This window comes from Geotrypetes seraphini, chromosome 2 (genome assembly GCF_902459505.1).
Source record: "Geotrypetes seraphini chromosome 2, aGeoSer1.1, whole genome shotgun sequence".
Classification (NCBI taxonomy): Eukaryota; Metazoa; Chordata; class Amphibia; order Gymnophiona; family Dermophiidae; genus Geotrypetes; species Geotrypetes seraphini.
In genome coordinates, this window is record NC_047085.1 from 510,784,114 (window position 1) to 510,803,544 (window position 19,431).

The 19,431-nt window shown below is 44.0% G+C and overlaps 2 protein-coding genes across 2 annotated transcripts in view; both read right to left on the reverse strand.

The window, feature by feature from the left end:
* Nucleotides 1-19,431, reverse strand: part of LOC117355240 (zinc finger protein 850-like) — a 55,469-nt gene that overhangs the window by 10,925 nt on the left and 25,113 nt on the right. The window lies entirely within an intron of this gene.
* LOC117355284 (zinc finger protein 208-like) overlaps nt 14,167-19,431 on the reverse strand; it is a 97,430-nt gene continuing 92,165 nt past the window's right edge. Inside the window, exon 9 of the mRNA XM_033933603.1 lies at nt 14,167-16,350. Coding sequence (XP_033789494.1) covers nt 14,316-16,350 — 2,035 coding nt within the window. The 3' untranslated portion in view covers nt 14,167-14,315. The remainder of the gene's footprint in view (nt 16,351-19,431) is intronic.

The following is a 19,431-nucleotide window of genomic DNA, read 5'->3' on the forward strand; positions in this document are numbered from 1 at the left end:
TGCTTTGAAGTCAGATGTTGAGGTTAACAATCTAGTGATGGAGGGTTCGAGTTTTGCTGCATGCGTTGCTATGAGGTTATCATAAAGCTTTTTACGATGAGTGCCATTGAGTGGTGGGTATGAGAATGGTGTCAGTGTTCTTCTTATTCTGGGTGAAAGGTTACGGTTTAGGCGATCGTTTAGATAGGCAGGTGCAGTACCGTTGAATACTTTGAAGATTAGACAGTATAGTTTGAATTGGATTCTGGCTCTAATCGGTAGCCAATGTGAGTCTAGGTAGGCGTTGGTGATGTGGTCATATTTTCCGAGGGAGTAGATTAGTCTGAGAGCTGTGTTCTGAACGGTCTGTAGTTTTTTGATCATGTTTGTAGGGCATGGTAGATATAGGATATTGCAGTAGTCCACAAGACCTAGTACCAGGGATTGTACAATGATCCTGTAGTGTTCTTTGTCAAAGAATTTCCTTATTTTTCTTAAGTTGCGCATTGTGAAGAATGCTTTTTGGGTAGTTTTGTTGATTTGAGTCTGCATAGTGCAGCATCTGTCTATCAGCACTCCCAGGATTTTGAGGGAGGTTTGAATTGGGTATTTGATTGCTTTAATTTCCAGGTCTGTTATGGATGGGTTTTTGTCCGTTTCAAGCATTAAGAATTTGGTTTTGTCCGAGTTTAGTTTTAATTTGTGGTTTGTCATCCATTTTTCTACTTCGTCCAGTATTGTTTCCAGGTGTCCTGTTGAGGTGTGGTCTTGGGTTTTGAAGGGGAGGAGAATAGTTATGTCGTCTGCGTAGCTGAATGATGTTACATTTAGGTTGTCAAGAGTGGTACCAAGGGAGGAGATGTAGAGATTGAATAGAATGGGTGAAAGTGGAGATCCCTGCGGGACTCCGCATGGATTTGACCATGGATTAGATTTCGTATCGTTTATCTTAACTCTGTACGTTCTTGTTTTAAGGAATCCTTGGAACCAGTTGTAAACCACCCCTGAGATCCCTATTGCATCAAGTATCTGGAGTAGTATGGTATGATCAACTAGATCGAAGGCGGCGGAAAGATCTAGTTGGATAATTAGGATCCTGTGTCCTTTACTGAGGTATTGTCGGGCTATGTCCAGTAGTGTTGCTAGTAGTGTTTCCGTGCTGTGGTAAGATCTAAATCCTGATTGAGATGAGTGAAGTATATTGTGGTCAGCTAGGTAGTTGGTGAGGTATTGAGCCACAAGTCCTTCAATCAGCTTGACATATAATGGGATCGAAGCGATAGGTCTATAGTTGGTAGGTGTGTCTACAGGACCTTTTTGGTCTTTCAGTAAGGGTGTGATTATGATCTCTCCAAGATCTTGTGGGAATTGGCCTTCTATGAGAGTGCTTTGTATCCACTGCGTGAGGCTGGTTTTGAATTTAGGGGAGGCATTTGTGAGTAGATACGATGGGCAGTAGTTCAAGTCGCATGAGGTGTGGCTGTATTTTTTATATAGTCGGTTCAAATCAGGCCATTGTAGAGTTGGGAAGGTGGTCCATGTTCTGTCTGCAGTTATGGCTTCTTCCGTTGTGGGGGTTGTTATTAACTCGTCGAGTGTGGTAGTTGAGTTGTTGAAGGTAGTTCTGATTTTGATGATCTTGAGTTTGAAATGGTCTGCTAATTGGTAAGCAGTTGGTGTTTTATTGCCTTGAGTGGCAAGGAATGGGTTTAGAAACATAGAAAGATGACGGCAGATAAGGGCCACAGCCCATCAAGTCTGCCCATACCATCGACCCTCCCTTTTAAGTCTAATTGTAATACTGCCATTCTACTGACCCGCTCTTTCAATTCTATACCCTAGTGATCCTATCCTTTGGCTGACCCTCGTAGGGATCCCACATAGGTATCCCATTTATTCTTGAAGTCTGGGACGCTGCGTGCCTCGATCACCTGCATTGGAAGCTTGTTCCAGTGCTCAATCACTCTCCGTGAAGAAGTGTTTCCTGGTGTCTCCACGAAACCTCCCTCCCCTGAGTTTGAGCGGATGACCTCTTGTGGTCGAGGGTCCCTTCAGGAGAAAGATATCATCTTCCACCTCAACCCGTCCCGTGATGTACTTGAATGTCTCAATCATGTCTCCCCTTTCCCTACGCTCCTCGAGAGAGTAGAGCTGCAATTTGCTCAGTCTTTCCTCGTACGGGAGACCCTTTAGCCCCGAGACCATCCTGGTGGCCGTCCGCTGAACTGATTCAACTCTGAGCACATCTTTACGGTAATGTGGCCTCCAAAATTGCACACAGTATTCCAGATGAGGTCTCACCATGGCTCTGTACAATGGCATCATGACTTCAGGCTTCCTGTTGACGAAGCTTCTCCTGATACAACCTATCATCTGCCGTGCTTTAGATGAAGCCTTCTCCACTTGAGTGGCAGCTTTCATATCAGCACTGATGATTACTCCTAAGTCTCGTTCTGACGTAGTTCTGGTTAAAGTTTCTCCATTCAGGGTGTAAGTTCTGCAAGGATTTCTGTTACCGAGATGCATGACCTTACATTTCTTGGCGTTGAAGCCCAGCTGCTAGGTCGAGGACCAACTTTCTAGAGTACGCAGGTCTTGCTTCATAGCATCCTTTAGATTATAGTCGTTTACTATATTGCATAGTTTGGCGTCATCAGCGAATAAGGTTACCTTGCCTTGAAGCCCTTTAGTCAGATCCCCAATGAATATGTTGAAGAGGAGAGGGCCCAGGACTGAACCCTATGGCACTCTGCTAGTCACTTCCGACATTTTAGAAAGGGTACCATTAACCACCACCCTCTGAAGTCTGCCACAAAGCCAATCTTTGACCCATGTAGTTAGAGTCTCTCCTAATCCCATCGATTTCATCTTGTTCAGCAGCCTGCGGTGTGGGACGCTGTCAAACGCTTTGCTGAAGTCCAGGTACATGACGTCCAAGGACTCGCCTGAGTCCAGTCTTTTTGTTACCCAGTCAAAGAAGCTGATAAGATTGGACTGGCATGACCTACCTTTGGTGAATCCATGTTGACTGGGATCCCGGAGATTTTCCTCGTTCAGGATCGTATCTAATTTATACTTAATTAGTGTTTCCATGAGTTTACACACTATTGAGGTGAGGCTTACCGGTCTATAGTTCGCAGCCTCAGCCTTGTGTCCGTAAGTTTTTTTACTAAGTTGAAGAGTGTTTTTGTGTCGGAGTTGTTTGTGCCAATTAGTTTAGTGTAGTATGTTTTGCGCTTTTCCTTAAGTTTGATGTTATATAGTTTGATTTGGGTTCTCCAAGCGGATTTGGTTTAGTCATTTCTCTTTTTTCTCCAAGATCTTTCAAGTCGTCTGCAATGCCTTTTTAGTAGGTGGAGTTCGGAGTCGAACCACTTGTCTGAGGGTCTGCAGGTTCTGTGTTTGCTTTTTTCTGGGGCTAGCTCGTTCAAGGTTGCTTCACTTAGGGTGCGCCAGTGTTTTACGAAGTCTGTAGGGTCAGTGGGGTCGATTGCAGGGTCCACTTTGTCCCAGAATGTGGCTGGTTCAATTTTCTGTCTAGATTTGAAGGTTGTTTTTTGGGGCATAGGTTTTATGTTATTTTGAGGCCAGTTGATTGTGAAGGTGTATTTGTGGTGGTCTGACCAAAGAGAGGGATGCCAGGTACAATTGGTGATGTGAATATTTGGGGTGTGGAGGTTATGAGGCGTGAATGCTGCTATATCAAGTTGGTGGCCTTTTTCATGCGTGGGTTCCGGATTGAGGATCTGGTAGGATAGGGCGTCGAGGTATGAGAGTATTTCGTTTGCTTGTTTGGATGTGTGGTCTTCGAGGTGGAGACTGATGTCTCCTAGGAGCAAGTTGTATGTGGAGGATAGAGAGTTCTGGAATAAGAATTCTTCAAGATCAAGTTTTGAGGTGTTCCATTTTCCTGGAGTGATGTAGCATAGCAGACAGTTCAAGGTGCCTGTGAGTGTGTTGTCGGAGAGTTGGCATGCAAGAAGGTCTAAGTGAGGGGTTGATTGTTTGTGTAGCACTTTTAGGTTGAGATTGTTTTTTACTAGAATCGCTAGTCCTCCCCCTCGTTTGTTTTCTCGACATACCATCTCTAGTTTGTAACCTTTGGGGCAGAATTCGGTTATACATGGGTCCGAGTTGGATGTTAGCCAGGTTTCGGCTAGGAAGAGACAGCTTAGTTGTTCTTTGATTATCCAGTCTTTGATTAGATTTGCTTTTGGGCTTATTGATCTTATATTCATGTAGGCACAGGCTAATGAGGTGTGTTTTGTGTTGGAGTTAAGGTTGCAATTGAGGTAGAGGATATTTTTTGCTGGTGTTTGTTGTTGTTGTGTGGTGGTCTTGTGCTTTGGTGGAGGTCGTTTTCCCCAGACGGTGGGAATGTGTTCTTGGCTGGTCAGTGGGCAGGATGTTAGGGTTCTGGTGGTGTGGATTTTTCTGGGTGGATGTGGTTGTCTGAAGGTTGCTGTCAGAATTGGGATGGGTGATAGGTGATATCCTGTGGTTTGCCAGTTTGAAATGAGTAGTGAGAGTATTAGGAGGGCAAGTATGATTTTGTATGCGTGATTTTCCATTTTGTTTGTGGGGTGGAAGATTCTTTGGATCTAGTATCTCTTTGGTTAGAGTTGTGGCAATGGTGTTGGTGGTTTCGAGGGTATTTTTTTTTTTTAAATAGTAATCAGACACGGAAGAGGATGGAGAGAGATTCTAATCGCTCTCCTCTCTGGTGAAGGTAATCGCCTATGTGTTTAGACTCTGGCTTGTGGTGGCGTAAGAGGAGTCTGGTCCCTCGCAGGTCGGGGAGAGTGCAGAGCAGGGCTCCCACGCTGCCTCTCCTCTGCTGGGCTCTGGGCTCTGAAACAAATGGCTGCGCTGCTGGGAAGTGGAGTCAGGTCCCTCGCAGGTCGGGGAGAGGGCGGAGCCGGGCTCCCACGCTGCCTCTCCTCTGCTGGCTGTAAAACCAAATGTCCGCGCTGCTGGGAGTGGAGTCGGGTCCCTCGCAGGTCGGGGAGAGGGCGGAGCAGGGCTCCCATACTGCCTCTCCTCTGCTGGGCTCTGGGCTCTGAAACAAATGTCTGTGCAGGTCGGGGAGAGGGGCGGAGCAGGACTCCCACGCTGCCTCTCCTCTGCTGGGCTGTAAAAACAAATGTCCGCGCTGCTGGGAGTGGAGTCGGGTCCCTCGCAGGTCGGGGAGAGGGCGGAGCAGGGCTCCCACGCTGCCTTTCCTCTGCTGGGCTCTGGGCTCTGAAACAAATGGTGGCAGATAAAGACCCGAATGGTCCATCCAGTCTGCCCAACCTGATTCAATTTAAAAAAATTTTTATTTTATTTTATTTAATTTTTCTTCTTAGCTATTTCTGGGCAAGAATCCAAAGCTTTACCCTGTACTGTGCTTGGGTTCCAACTGCCAAAATCTCTGTTAAGACTTACTCCAGCCCATCTATACCCTCCCAGCCATTGAAGCCCTCCCCAGCCCATCCTCCACCAAACGGCCATACACCGACACAGACCGTGCAAGTCTGCCCAGTAACTGGCCTAGTTCAATATTTAATATTATTTTCTGATTCTAAATCTTCTGTGTTCATCTCACGCTTCTTTGAACTCAGTCACAGTTTTACTCTCCACCACCTCTCTTGGGAGCGCATTCCAGGCATCCACTACCCTCTCCGTAAAGTAGAATTTCCTAACATTGTCCCTGAATCTACCACCCCTCAACCTCAAATTATGTCCTCTGGTTTTACCATTTTCCTTTCTCTGGAAAAGATTTTGTTCTACGTTTATACCCTTCAAGTATTTGAACGTCTGAATCATATCTCCCCTGTCTCTCCTTTCCTCTAGGGTATACATATTCAGGGCTTCCAGTCTCTCCTCATACGTCTTCTGGCGCAAGCCTCCTATCATTTTCGTCGCCCTCCTCTGGACCGCCTCAAGTCTTCTTACGTCCTTCGCCAGATACGGTCTCCAAAACTGAACACAATACTCCAAGTGGGGCCTCACCAATGACCTGTACAGGGGCATCAACACCTTGTTCCTTCTACTGACTACGCCTCTCTTTATACAGCCCAGCATCCTTCTGGCAGCAGCCACTGCCTTGTCACACTGTTTTTTCGCCTTTAGATCTTCGGACACTATAACCCCAAGGTCCCTCTCCCCGTCCATGCATATCAACTTCTCTCCTCCCAGCATATACGGTTCCTTCCTATTATTAATCCCCAAATGCATTATTCTGCATTTCTTTGCATTGAATTTTAGTTGCCAGGCATTAGACCATTCCTCTAACTTTTGCAGATCCTTTTTCATATTTTCCACTCGCTCTTCGGTGTCTACTCTGTTACAAATCTTGGTATCATCTGCGAAAAGGCACACTTTTCCTTCTATCCCTTCAGCAATGTCACTCACAAACATATTGAACAGGATTGGCCCCAGCACTGATCCCTGAGGGACTCCACTACTCACTTTTCCTTCCTCCAAGCGACTTCCATTAACCACCACCATCTGGCGTCTGTCCGACAGCAAGTTTCTAACCCAGTTCACCACTTTGGGTCCTAACCTCAGCCCTTCAAGTTTGTTCAACAGCCTCCTACGAGGAACTGTATCAAAGGCTTTGCTGAAATCTAAGTAAATTACATCTAGCATATGTCCTCGATCCAGCTCTCTGGTCACCCAATCAAAAAATTCAATCAGTTCAATTCTTTTCTAATCCAGAGGGAGGAGATTCCCCCCAACAAACACTGCAGCAGCTGCCAACTTGGGCTCCTGCACAGGGAGAACCAAGACTGGGAATGATGTGGGGAAAATGTGTCCCTGTCCCTGAGAGCTCAGTCCCTGTCTGATCCCATCCGCTCAAGCCTCTAATAGTTATCATTTTCTACTGAACTTATCTTTTATTAAAGCAGGAAAAGAAACTCTATTCTGTACAATTGTCATTTTATAAATCACATAGAATACAGAACAAATACTTGAAAGGTATTAAGTAGAAGAAATCGATTCCAGAGACAGGAAAATGGTAAAAGCAGAGGCTGAGGGTGGTAGATTCAAGAGTAATGTTAGGAAATTCTTCTTTATGGAGAGGGTGGTTGATGCATGGAATTCGCTCCCGAGGGATGGTTCAAACAAGCGTGGGATGAACACAGAGGATCTCTAATCAGAAAATAATGGTATACATTGAAGGAACTAAGGCTGGCACTGGGCAGACTTGCACGATCTGTGTCTCTATATGACCGTTTGCTTGCGGAGGGGCTGGGATGGTTTAGAATTTATACTTTAGATCAGTGGTTCTCAAATTCTTCAAGCCAAGTACCCCTGCCCAAGCTCTGCCCCTGTCTCCATCCCCCAATAATAGTACTACCGTGTTTCCCCAAAACTATGACAGTGTCTTATGTTCATTTTGGACCCCCCCAAAAATGCACTCGGTCTTATTTTCGGGTAGGGCTTGATCCTCTTTTCCTTCCTCTCCTTCACCCCAATTCTTCCTCTTTCCTTTCTCTGCCCCACCTGTGCATCTTTCTTCCCCTCTCACCCATCCCCTTACGCCTTCTCTCAGCAGCATCTTGCTATCCCTCCATCCCTCCCATCCCCCTGTGCAGCAGAACCCTTGAGCACCCGCATCCTGCCGCCCCGCAGCCGAACTGCTGAACCTCTGCTGATCTTCCACCCTTCTATCTGAATCCTGCCGATCACAAGCCATAAATACCTTCCTCCAGAGCAGAGTCGGGCCAGCACCACTCTAAACAGGCTGCTTCCTGGCCTTCTCGCAGGGGAATTCCTTCTGCCATCACATTATGTCATCATTAATGCAGCACATAGAAGGCCCTGTGTCCGTATATGGTTAATTTGGATACCTTTTTGGCACTTATACCTGTTTTTACATTGTCTAACTCACACCATTTAAGTTTGGTCCAGAATGTCTAGTAAAACTTTGATTACACAAGACAACAAAAAATTTTTTTTCGGTATCATCTGACAACACGGCACATTTTTCTACATCAGTTTTTCACCCTGATTTCAGATCTGTTATTAGTTTTTTTCAGTCACGTAAACTTTCAAAGTTATGACTAATGTTAGCTTATAGCGTTTTAGCATATAGGGTTTGCTACACCTTTACCCCTCAGTCCATAAAGCATTGGGAAAATATGCTTTCTACATCTATCCATGACATTGATTGGGAACTGTTATGAACAAAGACAAGCAGGCCATTGATGTCCTCCAGAATTTCTCAATCCATGTATTATGTTATGTGGCATGCTGTCTGGACTCCGTTCCGCATGTGGAAGGCGAAACTCAAATCAGATCCCAAATGTTGGCATTGTGTCGACCGGGATGGTACCTTAGATCATATGCTATTTCATTGCAAAGAAGTTCGTCCTTTCTGGTCTCGTATCTGGACTACTATTCAATCTATCACATCTTGCACCTGTGATATAACCTTCAATGTGCTCATTATCCGTTCTCAACACCCCTGTTTTGCTCAATCTGATTGCCCTTTTAAATTGATTGATGCTATGATTGTAATATCTTAAAAAATTGGAACTCAGCCTCTTTATTAGATTATACCTTCTGGTGGAATTCATTATGCCTTTATAATAAGTATGAATCTTATGCTTAGAAAAACGCTGTATTTCTAGATTATCTCTTGGATCCTCCTATCCACCATCTCCGTGGGAATTCTTAGATCATTTTATGCATCTCAAATAATTGACCACTCCTGTGCCTGATGTTTCTCTTTCCCTCCTTTTTCTTTTCATCTCCATCTCCTTTCCTCACGTATTGTTAAGCCATTACTTTGTAACTTCTCTTGAGATTATTTGTATGTATGGGCTTATTGTACAGTACATTATGTATTGGTCCCCTAATTCACACTTAGCATTGACTGTACTTTCCCAGGTTTTTCTGGTTATCGTTTGTATTATTCCCAAACTTTCAATAAAAAATTTGAATTAAAAAAAACCCACAAAAAACACCTTTGATTACACAAGACAACAAAAATTTATTTTTCGGTATCATCTGACAACACGGCACATTTTTCCACACAGTTTTTCACCCTGATTTCAGATCTGATATTAGTTTTTTTTCAGTCACGTAAACTTTTAAAGTTATGACCAATGTTAGTTTATAGCATTTTAACATATAGGGTTTTAAGAATTACAGCCTCAACTTAAAAGAGTTTCTTCGGTCCAAAGTCAAATAAGCAGACAGAATAGCATAATTATACTGGACTGTGTCCCTTAGCAACCAATATTTCTTCAAAAATGTTGAGTATGATTTCTTTTTGTGAGTTGTGTCTGGATTGTCACGGCACAACATCCGGCAGTAGTCGGCCATCATACTCTCATTCCAGACTGAATGTCCTGGTGAAAACGTTCTCCTTGCTCGTCACTCACCATACCAAGATTTTCCGGAAAAAAGTCAAGATGTGAGTGCAAAAAGTGTATTTTTAATGACATGCGACAGTCAAATTTCTGATATGAGTCAAGGACATTCTGAACTCCTTCCTCCTTGCCTAGAACGTTTTTCTCTAACCAATTGAATTCCTCCTAAGCTTCAAGCTCCACTGTTGAGAGTGATTGCTTAAAATCATCATCCTGCATAATGGACTTGATCTGTGGGCTTACAAATATCCCTTGCAATGCTAATTTTTGGAAATTGCTTAACAAGATATTGAAAACCTGGCGAGTTTGCTTTACCCATGGCCTTTACCAGGTTCTTCATCAACCCCAGCTTGATATGAAGAGGCGGAAGAAATATTTTATGAGGATCTACCAATGGCATCAATTTCACACTGCCTGTCCCTGGGTTATAGGTATCCCTCAGTTGCCAGACATACTTGACAGAATGTTCAGCTGCAGATCTGCTATCTTTTTGTGAGTTGTGTCTGGATTGTCACGGCACAACATCCGGCAGTAGTCGGCCATCATACTCTCATTCCAGACTGAATGTCCTGGTGAAAACGTTCTCCTTGCTCGTCACTCACCATACCAAGATTTTCCGGAAAAAAGTCCAAAATGTGGCCCCATTAAGGGTTTGAGTTTGAGACCACTGTTTTAAAACCAATAAGAGGAAATATTTTCTCTTAGAAGCTAAGCTCTGGAATGCATCGCCAGAGTATATGGTAAGAGCAGTTAATATAACTAGTTTTTGAAAAGGTTTGGTCTAGTTTCTAGAGGAAAAGCCCATAGTCTGCTATTGAGAGAGACACAGGTGAAGTCAATACTTGCCCTGGGATCAGTGGAATGTTGTTACTCCTTGGGTTCTGCCAGGTAATTGTGACCTGGATTGGTCTTTGTGGAAACAGGATACTGGACTAGATGGACCACTGGCTATTCTTATATTCTTATGACAGGAGGAAATTTTTGTCACTCAGAGAATAGTTAAGTCTGGAACGTATTGCCAGAGGTTGGGGTAAGAGCGGAGAGCGTAGCTGGTTTTAAGAAAGGTTTGGTCGGTAACAAAAATCTCATACATGATAACAGGATGTCTGGGGCGGTATTTGGAGAGACCTCCCAGGAAAGGGACTTGGGAGTTCTAATCGACAAGTCGGTGAAGCCATCCACATAATGTGCAGCGGCGGCGGCAAAAAGGGCAAACAGAATGCTAGGAATGATAAAGAAGGGAATCATGAACAGATCAGAGAAGATTATCATGCCGCTGTACCGGGCCATGGTGAGCCCTTACCTGGAGTACTGCGTCCAGCACTGGTCGCTAGTGCTGCCAGATTCAGGAAAAAAAATTTCGATTTGACTCAGCCTACTGAATTGGTTTTTCGATTCGATTTTCCTGCCCAATTGGGTGTTTTGTTTTGTTTTCAAACATCCTGGTGGGTTTATTTTATAACCTCTTCACCCCCTTTCCCTTCTCCTAACCACACTGGCGCCATGGTGTAAACAAAATAAACAAACAAAAAAGACTTTTCCTCTCTCTCTTAAATCCTAGCCCACGTTTGTGGTCTAACACCAGCTCTGGCATATTGTAATTACAAAATGGAAAATAAAATTAGTTTTTCTACTTTTTGTTGTCTGGTCATTATTCAAATCTTGTTGGTCCCAGGCTCTGGTTGTCTTCTGATAACTTGCTTGCCAGGGTTTCCTTCTTTCTTCTTTCTCCGTTCTAACCATCCATCTGCCATTTCTGTCCTTCCCTTCTGTTTCCCTTCCCTCCTCCGGAGGTCTGGCATCTTTCTTTTTTTTTGTCTCCATCCGCAGATCCACCTTTTCTTAACTACCCTTTCATCCAGCATCTCTCCCTCCTTCCCCACCACCCCAGGGTCCACCATCTCTCCCTTTCTTTTCCCAACTACCCTCCTATCCAGTATCTCTACCCCCCCTCCACACCATCCCTTGTGTCCAACTTCTCTCCCTTTCTGTTCCTTCCCTCCCTAAATCCCATTGTCCATCATCTCTCTCCCTCTCCTCTATTTATAGACCCATTATTTCTTCCCCCCAAAGTCTGGCATATGCACATCTCTTTGAACCCCCCTTCCCTCCCTCCATGTACTTCTACACCAGGGCCCCCTCCCCTGAAGGTCTGTCCCCCTATGAAGGCCTGCACCTCCCCCCGAAGGCCTGTACCCCCATCCCTGAAGGCCTGTCCCCCCCACTGAAGGCCTGCCTGTCCTCCCTGAAGGCCTATGCCACCATCCCTGGCCTGTCCCCCCTTAAAGGCCTGCATCCCCCAAAGGACTGCCCCCCCAGAGGCCTGCCTGTCCCCCCCTTGAAGGCCTGCACCCCCCAAGGCCTGTTCCACCCCCTGAAGGACTGCCCCCCGAAGGACTGCTTCCCCCGAAAAACTGTGCACCTCCCCGGGAAGGCCTCCGTGTTCCCCCTGGCCTCCTCGAACATTTACCTTACAGATTCAGCCTGCAGCTGAAGATCATGGTTACAGCGTCTTTGCACTGCAGTGCTTTGAGCTGTTTCCTCTGCTGTGGTCCCGCCCCTCCTCTGACATCAGAGGCAGGATTGCGGCGGAAGAAACAGCTCAAAGCACTTCAGTGCAAAGACACTGTAACTGCGATCTTCAGCTGTAGGCTGAAGCTGTAAGGTAAACGGTTCGAGGAGGCCAGGGGGAACACAGAAGCATTCCCAGTGGGGTGCGGGCATGATGGGCTACTGGTCTGATCCAGCAGTGGCAATTCTTATGTTCTTATGGACAATTTCCTGGAGGAAAAGTCCATAGTCTGTTATTGAGAAAGACATGGGGGGAAGCCACTGCTTACCCTGGGTCGGTAGCATTGAATGTTGCTACTCCTTGGGTTTTGGCCAGGTACTAGGGACCTGGATTGACCACCATGGGCTACTGGGCTTGATGGACCTTTGGTCTGACCCATTAAGGCTTTTCTTATGTTCTTAGGCAAACACTGACACGTACAGATGACCTTGTGAGCATGGATAGCTTTTCTTCTTCTTACATTTAGCTTTTCAAGATTTTTAAGAAGCCAATCTACAATACCAAGGCTATATGAAAGTGCAGGAAATGCCAGTTGATCAACAGCCTGTAAACTTATTCTGTGATGTTAATGTACTCTTCAGTATCAGTTTTTGTGGAAGATTAAGGGGTATCTTCCACCAATGTGGCCATTCCACCTCTGTATAGCAGGGGCTGCTAAAGACTGAGCAGACTACAAGTCCCAGACTGCACTGGGCTTTAAAGCTCAGGACTGAGCTACCTTAAGGTAACCCTGCTTAGTCAGGGAGTGGGGTTCAGCAAGAAGGAAAAAAGTCCCTAGCTTTTCTCTAGACGTGGTTGTGGGAGAAGCCTGGGGAAGCTAAGAAAGACGGACTGTCCAAGGTGAAACAGTTACTGACAGTTTAGCTGAGGGTATCTGGGCTGTATGTGTGGACCAGCTTTGCCTCATATGGAGACCCCAGAGGGAATACAGGAGCTAGGAAATGGAAGAGATGACCTGGTTTGCTGATAGGAGAATCTTACCTCCAGCAGATTCTATGTGGAAAACTGCCTGACCAGAGCTGTGATTGAATCTTACACAAAACTGTTTCTTGCAACTGTGATAAAGATTGGTTTAGAGAGTGGCAAGTAGAGAGCTGCACGGGAACGGGGATGACGGAAATCCCGCGGGTTCCCCCTTCGGGTCACGGGGATCCCGTGGGGACGCCTCAGAGGGTCGCGGAGTTCCTGCGGGGCTGGATGTACTCAGTCGCGCGGCTCTTCTCTCTACCTGCTCTGCTTGCAGCACAGAGCCGAACGGAAGTCTTCCTGACGTCAGCGCTGACGTCGGAGGGGAGGGAGGGCTTAAACAAAGGTGGGATTTCTGTCCCCGCGCAACTCTCTAGTGGCAAGCCCTACTGCAAATATGATCTCTGTTTAATGAAAAGATTTGTGAAAAGCATAGCTATTTCTTGGGAAAAGAAACCATTAAGGGAAACTTGTGAAGGAACAGACTCTTCCCTGATGTTTAATAAAGAGTTCTTTTTTTTGTTCAGAACACTACAAAGTGTGATACATGTGTTTGTACAAATCCATTCCTGAGCACAATGCCACCTGCTCTGTCACAGTCTCTTAGATATTCTTTACTGATATTTTCACTCAGCGATTTCTGCTTGATAGTTGTTTCTTCCACCACTCTTAGATATGAATCCTTTTTGGTGTTTTTAAAGCTGAGTGATAGCTATATCTTTTACCACATTCTGAGCATGTATATGGTTTCTCTCCAGTATGACTCCTGTGTACTTTTAAATCTGAATGTTGCATGCAAATGGTTTTTCTCCAGTATGAAAGCTCTGATCTATTTTTAACGCTGAGGATTTATTATACTTCTCCCTCCGAAGCTGCGGTTTCTGTATCCGCGGATTCGGTTATTCACAATTTTTTTTTTTACAAATTATATTTCTATTTTTTGTCTATTTTTAGGCTGTCTGAGCCTCCCCGGAACCTTACCTGGTGGTCTATTGGTGAAGCAGGACAGGAGTGATCTTCCTATGCTCCTGCCCTGTGAAAAGCCTTAATCAGAATGGCTGCCGTGAGTTCCCGTTGTAGCTTCAAGGGACGCAGGAGGGAGGCGGGGCTGGGTCTGAACTGGTTGAGAAGTTATTTGGGATTTTACACACTTCGCGGTCCAGCTCTGCACCTAACTCCCGCGGATACGGAGGGAGAAGTGTATGTCTTTTCCCATATTCTGAATAGGTATATGGTTTCTCTCCAATATGAATTCTCTCGTGCGCTCTTAAATGTGATTGAATACTAAAGGTTTTCCCACATTCTGAACAAGTAAATGGTTTTTCTCCAGTATGAATCCTCTTGTGACGGTTTAAATCTGATTTCCAATTAAAGTTTTTACCACATTCTAGACATGTATACAGTTTTTCTGTGGTATGAATCTTCTGTTTTCTTCATTCATGATTAAAACTTTTGCCACCTTCTGGACATGTATACAATTTCTCTCCAGTATGAATCCTCTTGTGACGGTTTAAATTTGATTGCCAATTAAAGTTTTTACCACATTCTAGACATGTATACAGTTTTTCTGTGGTATGAATCTTCTGTTTTTTTGATTCATGATTAAAACTTTTGCCACATTCTGGATATGTATATAGTTTCTCTCCAGTATGAATCCTCTTGTGCCTATTTAAAGTTGAAGTATAACTAAAACTTTTACCACATTCTAAACAGGTATATGGTTTCTCTCCAGTATGAATCATCTCATGATGTCTTAAACTTGACAGCAGTCTAAACCTTTTCCCACATTCGGAACAGGTATATGGTTTCTCTCCAGTATGAATCATCTTGTGAAGGTTTAAATTTGATTGCCGTTTAAAATTTTTACCACATTCTGGACATGTATATAGTTTCACTCCAGTATGAATCCTCTTGTGATGATTTAAATGTGATTGGCAAGTAAAGCTTTTACCACATTCTGGACATGTATGTTTCTCTCCAATATGAATCCTCTCATGATTTCTTAAAGTTGACTGTTGTCTAAACCTTTTCCCACATTTGGAACAGTTATATGGTTTCTCTCCAGTATGAATACTCTTGTGAAGGTTTAAATTTGATTGCCGATTAAAGTTTTTCCCACATTCTGAACAGGTATATGGTTTTTCTCCAGTATGAATCCTCTTGTGACGGTTTAAATCTGATTGCTGATTAAAGTTTTTACCACATTCTGAACATGTATACAGTTTTTCTGTGGTATGAATCTTCTGTTTTCTTGATTCATTATTAAAAGTTTTGCCACATTCTGGATATGTATACAGTTTCTCTCCAGTATGAATCCTCTTGTGCCTATTTAAAGCTGAGGTATAACGAAAGCTTTCACCACATTCTGAACAGGTATATGGTTTCTCTCCAGTATGAATTCTTTTGTGAAGATTTAAATTTGATAGCCGATTAAAGCTTTTCCCACATTCTGAACAAGTATATGGTTTCTCTCCAGTATGAATCCTCTTGTGACGATCTAAATGTGATTGGCAAGTAAAGCTTTCACCACATTCTGGACATGTATATCGTTTCTTTCCAATATGAATCCTCTCATGATTTCTTAAAGTTGAATGCTCTCTAAATCTTTTCCCACATTCGTAACAGGTATATGGTTTCTCTCCAGTATGAATCCTCTCATGTATTTTTAAAGCTGAGAGCTGACTACATCTCTTACCACATTCTGGACATGAATATGGTTTCTCTCCAATATGAAATCTCTTGTGCCTATTGAAAGCTGAGCTATAACCAAAGCTTTTACCACATTCTGAACAGGTATATGGTTTCTCTCCAGTATGCATCCTCGCATGTACTTTTAACTCTGATAGCTGAATAAAGCTTTTACCACATTCTGGACATGTATATGGTTTCTCTCCAGTGTGAATTCTTTTGTGAAGATTTAAATTTGATAGCCGATTAAAGCTTTTCCCACATTCTGAACAGGAATATGGTTTCTCTCCAGTATGAATCCTGTTGTGCCTTTTTAAAGCTGAGATATAACTAAAACTTTTCCTACATTCTGGACATTTATATGGTTTCTCTCCAGTATGAATTCTTGTGTGAAGATTTAAATTTGATTGACAATTAAAGCTTTTCCCACATTCTGGACATGTATATGGTTTTTCTCCAGTATGAATCCTCTCATGTTTTTTTAAAGTTGACTGGCGATGAAAGCTTTTCCCACATTCTGGACATGTATATCGTTTCTCTCCAATATGAATCCTCTCATGATTTCTTAAAGTTGACTGATGTCTAAATCTTTTCCCACATTCGTAACAGATATGTGGTTTCTCTCCAGTATGAATCATCTCATGTATTTTTAAATCTGGGCGACGACTAAATCTCTTACCACATTCTGCACAGGTAAATGGTTTCTTTCCGGTATGATTCCTCTTATGTTTTTTTAAATTTGATTGGTGATTAAAACTTTTGCCACATTCTGGACATGTAAATGGCCTCTCACTCTCATGGATCTTCTGAAGACATTGTAAACCTGTTTGATGATAAAAAGTTTTATCATAATATAAAGATGTAGAATGTTTTGTGCACTCTTAGATATGATATTAATGTAATTTGTTTTATTCCTGCTTGTATTACTTGTTGAATTGTTATGGTCAATATTCAGCCTGGGGTACTGAGTATTTTCTTTAAAGCTGGCTGCTAACTAGATTATTTCTGATAGTCAATGCTGGGCCATATCTGGGCTCCAGCATTAAAAATCTGGTTCGTCAGTGATGGATGGAAGTTGTGTAGATACAACTGGCATTCAATGCAGTCCCCACATAGTCAACCGGACACAGGACTGGTATTTAAGTGGTCTTTCTTGTCTAGTTAGCTATGTGGGTAGCAGCATTGAATGTTGCCACTATACATCCTCATAATTTCAGGCTCTGACCTGACTCGGGCTGGGATGGTCAGCACTGCTACTGCTGCCGAACGGACTTTCCCCCAAAGCAAGTCACGTGACCCAAATATGTCATCTCTACTCGCCAAAGAGTGATTTAAAAATTGAATTGGGTCTTGCTTCTTGGGGTGAACTCTCTGGAGGAACTGGGACTTTGCCTGCCCATGGTAACAGAGTAAATAACAGCAGAAAAAGACGTGAAAGGTCCATCTAGTCAGGGGTAATTCTGGTTCTCGAGAGCCACAGGCAGGTCAGGTTCTCAAAATATCCAAAATAAATATGCATCTCAGGGAGGCAGCGCATGCAAATCCATCTCATACATATTCATTGTGGATATCCTGATCTGCCTGTGGCTCTTGAGAACCGGAATTGCCTACCCCTCCCTGATCTAGTCTGTCGAACCGTACACGCATCATAAATTCATGATATAAATTAAATTGTCTATTTCCTTAGACATTTCTGGGCCAAAGACCTAGAGGTCTTCCTATTTCTGTGCTTAGGTGAACTTCCAACTACTGGAGTCTCTGTCGAAGGTCACTCTAGCCTAAGATTTTAGGGAAAATGTTAAAACGTATCTCTTCGATAAGTTTGTCTGACATTTATCAACATGTGAATTTCTCTGTTATTGATGTATTACAGCTTTTCTTTTCTGTAAACCGTGGTATTAAAATAAAGATTTATTATTAAACCATCCCAGCTGTTGAAGCCTTCCCCAGCCCATCCTCAACTGAAAGGCCATATACACGACCCAGCCTTAGTTCTTGTACAATCCCTCTTTATTCTGAACTACTGGGAGTTGTGCTCCTTGGTCAGCCAAGGGCTGTAGGAAGCTTTGGCTCTGCCCCCAGCACTCATGTGCCGGTGTATGCTCCTGGGATTCCTTCAAGCCAAGCTGTAGGAGCTCTTCTCTTCTGCTCGTCTTTCATTTCTTTTAATTTAGTGTTTAGCTTTGATTTTTTTCACAGGTTTGCCCTTGTGCTGTGGAAGTACCCTACGGGGATGTCCTTGCGGCGGGAGATTGCAGACTTTGACTACAAATCTGCCTCTGGGGGGGTTACCTGCCACTGCAGTAAGCCCTCCGGACAGCCTGCATGTCAAATCGGGGTTCCGGGATTGGGAGTTGGCTCACTCCAGGTTCATCCGTGAGTGGTTTGAGCGTAGGCTGCGTGGTTCCTTGGAGACGTGCCCAGGATCTGGACCGGACTGCGTACCTGCTCTCAGTGTCCGGTGGTGTTGGAAGTCACTAAAAGTGGCCAGATAGGTAAGACGGTCAGATTTAAAATCCAGTTTTCCAGCTTCCTGAAGTTTGAGATCTCCCTGCCAGTAGTGCCTGACATTTCTCTCTTACAGCCCACTGCACAGCGAGTAAGCTGCTTGCTTGAATGCCTTAGCAATTTTGGGGGGGTCCTAAAAAGAGTTTTGGGGGGTTTCCCTGAAAACCCTACCTCCCCCCCTCTAAAATCACAAAATTGCCCGTTTCTAGGGATTCCTGTGTTTTTCTCGGGCAGTTTTAGGGCAAAATTGGCACTCGCGATACTATCTTGGATTTTTCTCAAACTTTTTTAAAGTATATTTTTTCATCTTAGGAGCTTCGTTTTTGCTCCAAACTTCTCAGATGGCCTCCTCAGGACATGATGGCATGGATTCATGCCTCGATTGTGGCGGATGGCTGTCGGATTCACAACTGTGTTCCCTGCGAGGGGGGCGAGGTGTGCACAGATTCGGTACCTTCCACCTCTGAAGAAATCTTCTGACTCCAATGCCATGAAAATTGCACCAGGAGACCCTAAGAAGAGCGTTGGCAGCATTTTGGCAAAATGCAAGTGCAATTCAGGTAAAGTCTCACAAATCGTCTAAGCACTCTAAGTCTGAGGCGCACTGGGCGGCTCTCGCTGCGGGGAATTTTTTTCTCCGGAATTTGGGAATAGGATGTATCAGGCACACTTGGCTAAAAAGTCCAGGCCCATTCAGCAACCTGCCAAGCCTACTGGTTCCTCTCCCCAGCTGGACTTGAGTCTATCTCTGTGTTCCCATTCGGGGGTCGAGGAATGGCAGACGATCCTTGCCATCGCGTCCGCTTCTCTTTCCATTCCTCTGCTCACTCAGGGTTCCTTGAGAGTTTCTGCTGATGTAGCTAACCTGGCTGTCCTTCGTGATCCTGTGGGTCTCATGATTTGGCAGTCAATCCTTCGGTTTGTAGGTTGTTCAAGTCTAGCTGTCTTGAGGATCTTATTTCTGAATCCCTGCGGGAATTAAACTTGCAATCCAATCGTCCGATCCAGGCGGAATGTTCTTTGATGAGTGATTCGTATTCTCTCAGAAGTTTGGCACAACCCAGAGAGTCCTCTGAAATGCACTTGGGCCATGGCGAAGCTTTAATAATAACTTTATTTTTGTGTACCGCAATACCACAATCAGTTCAGAGCGGTTTACAGAAGAAGAGACTGTACACAGACAGCGATGTTACAAAATAAAAGAAAATACTTTCAATTACATTAGTAAGCCGAGAGTAGTTAGGTATGTCCGGAAGTATTTCAGAGATAAAAACAGGCAGGAAGGAGTCAGAGAACTTTGTTCTAATTGATTTCCTGAAGGATTGGTAGGAGGGTGAATTAGAAATGAGGGTG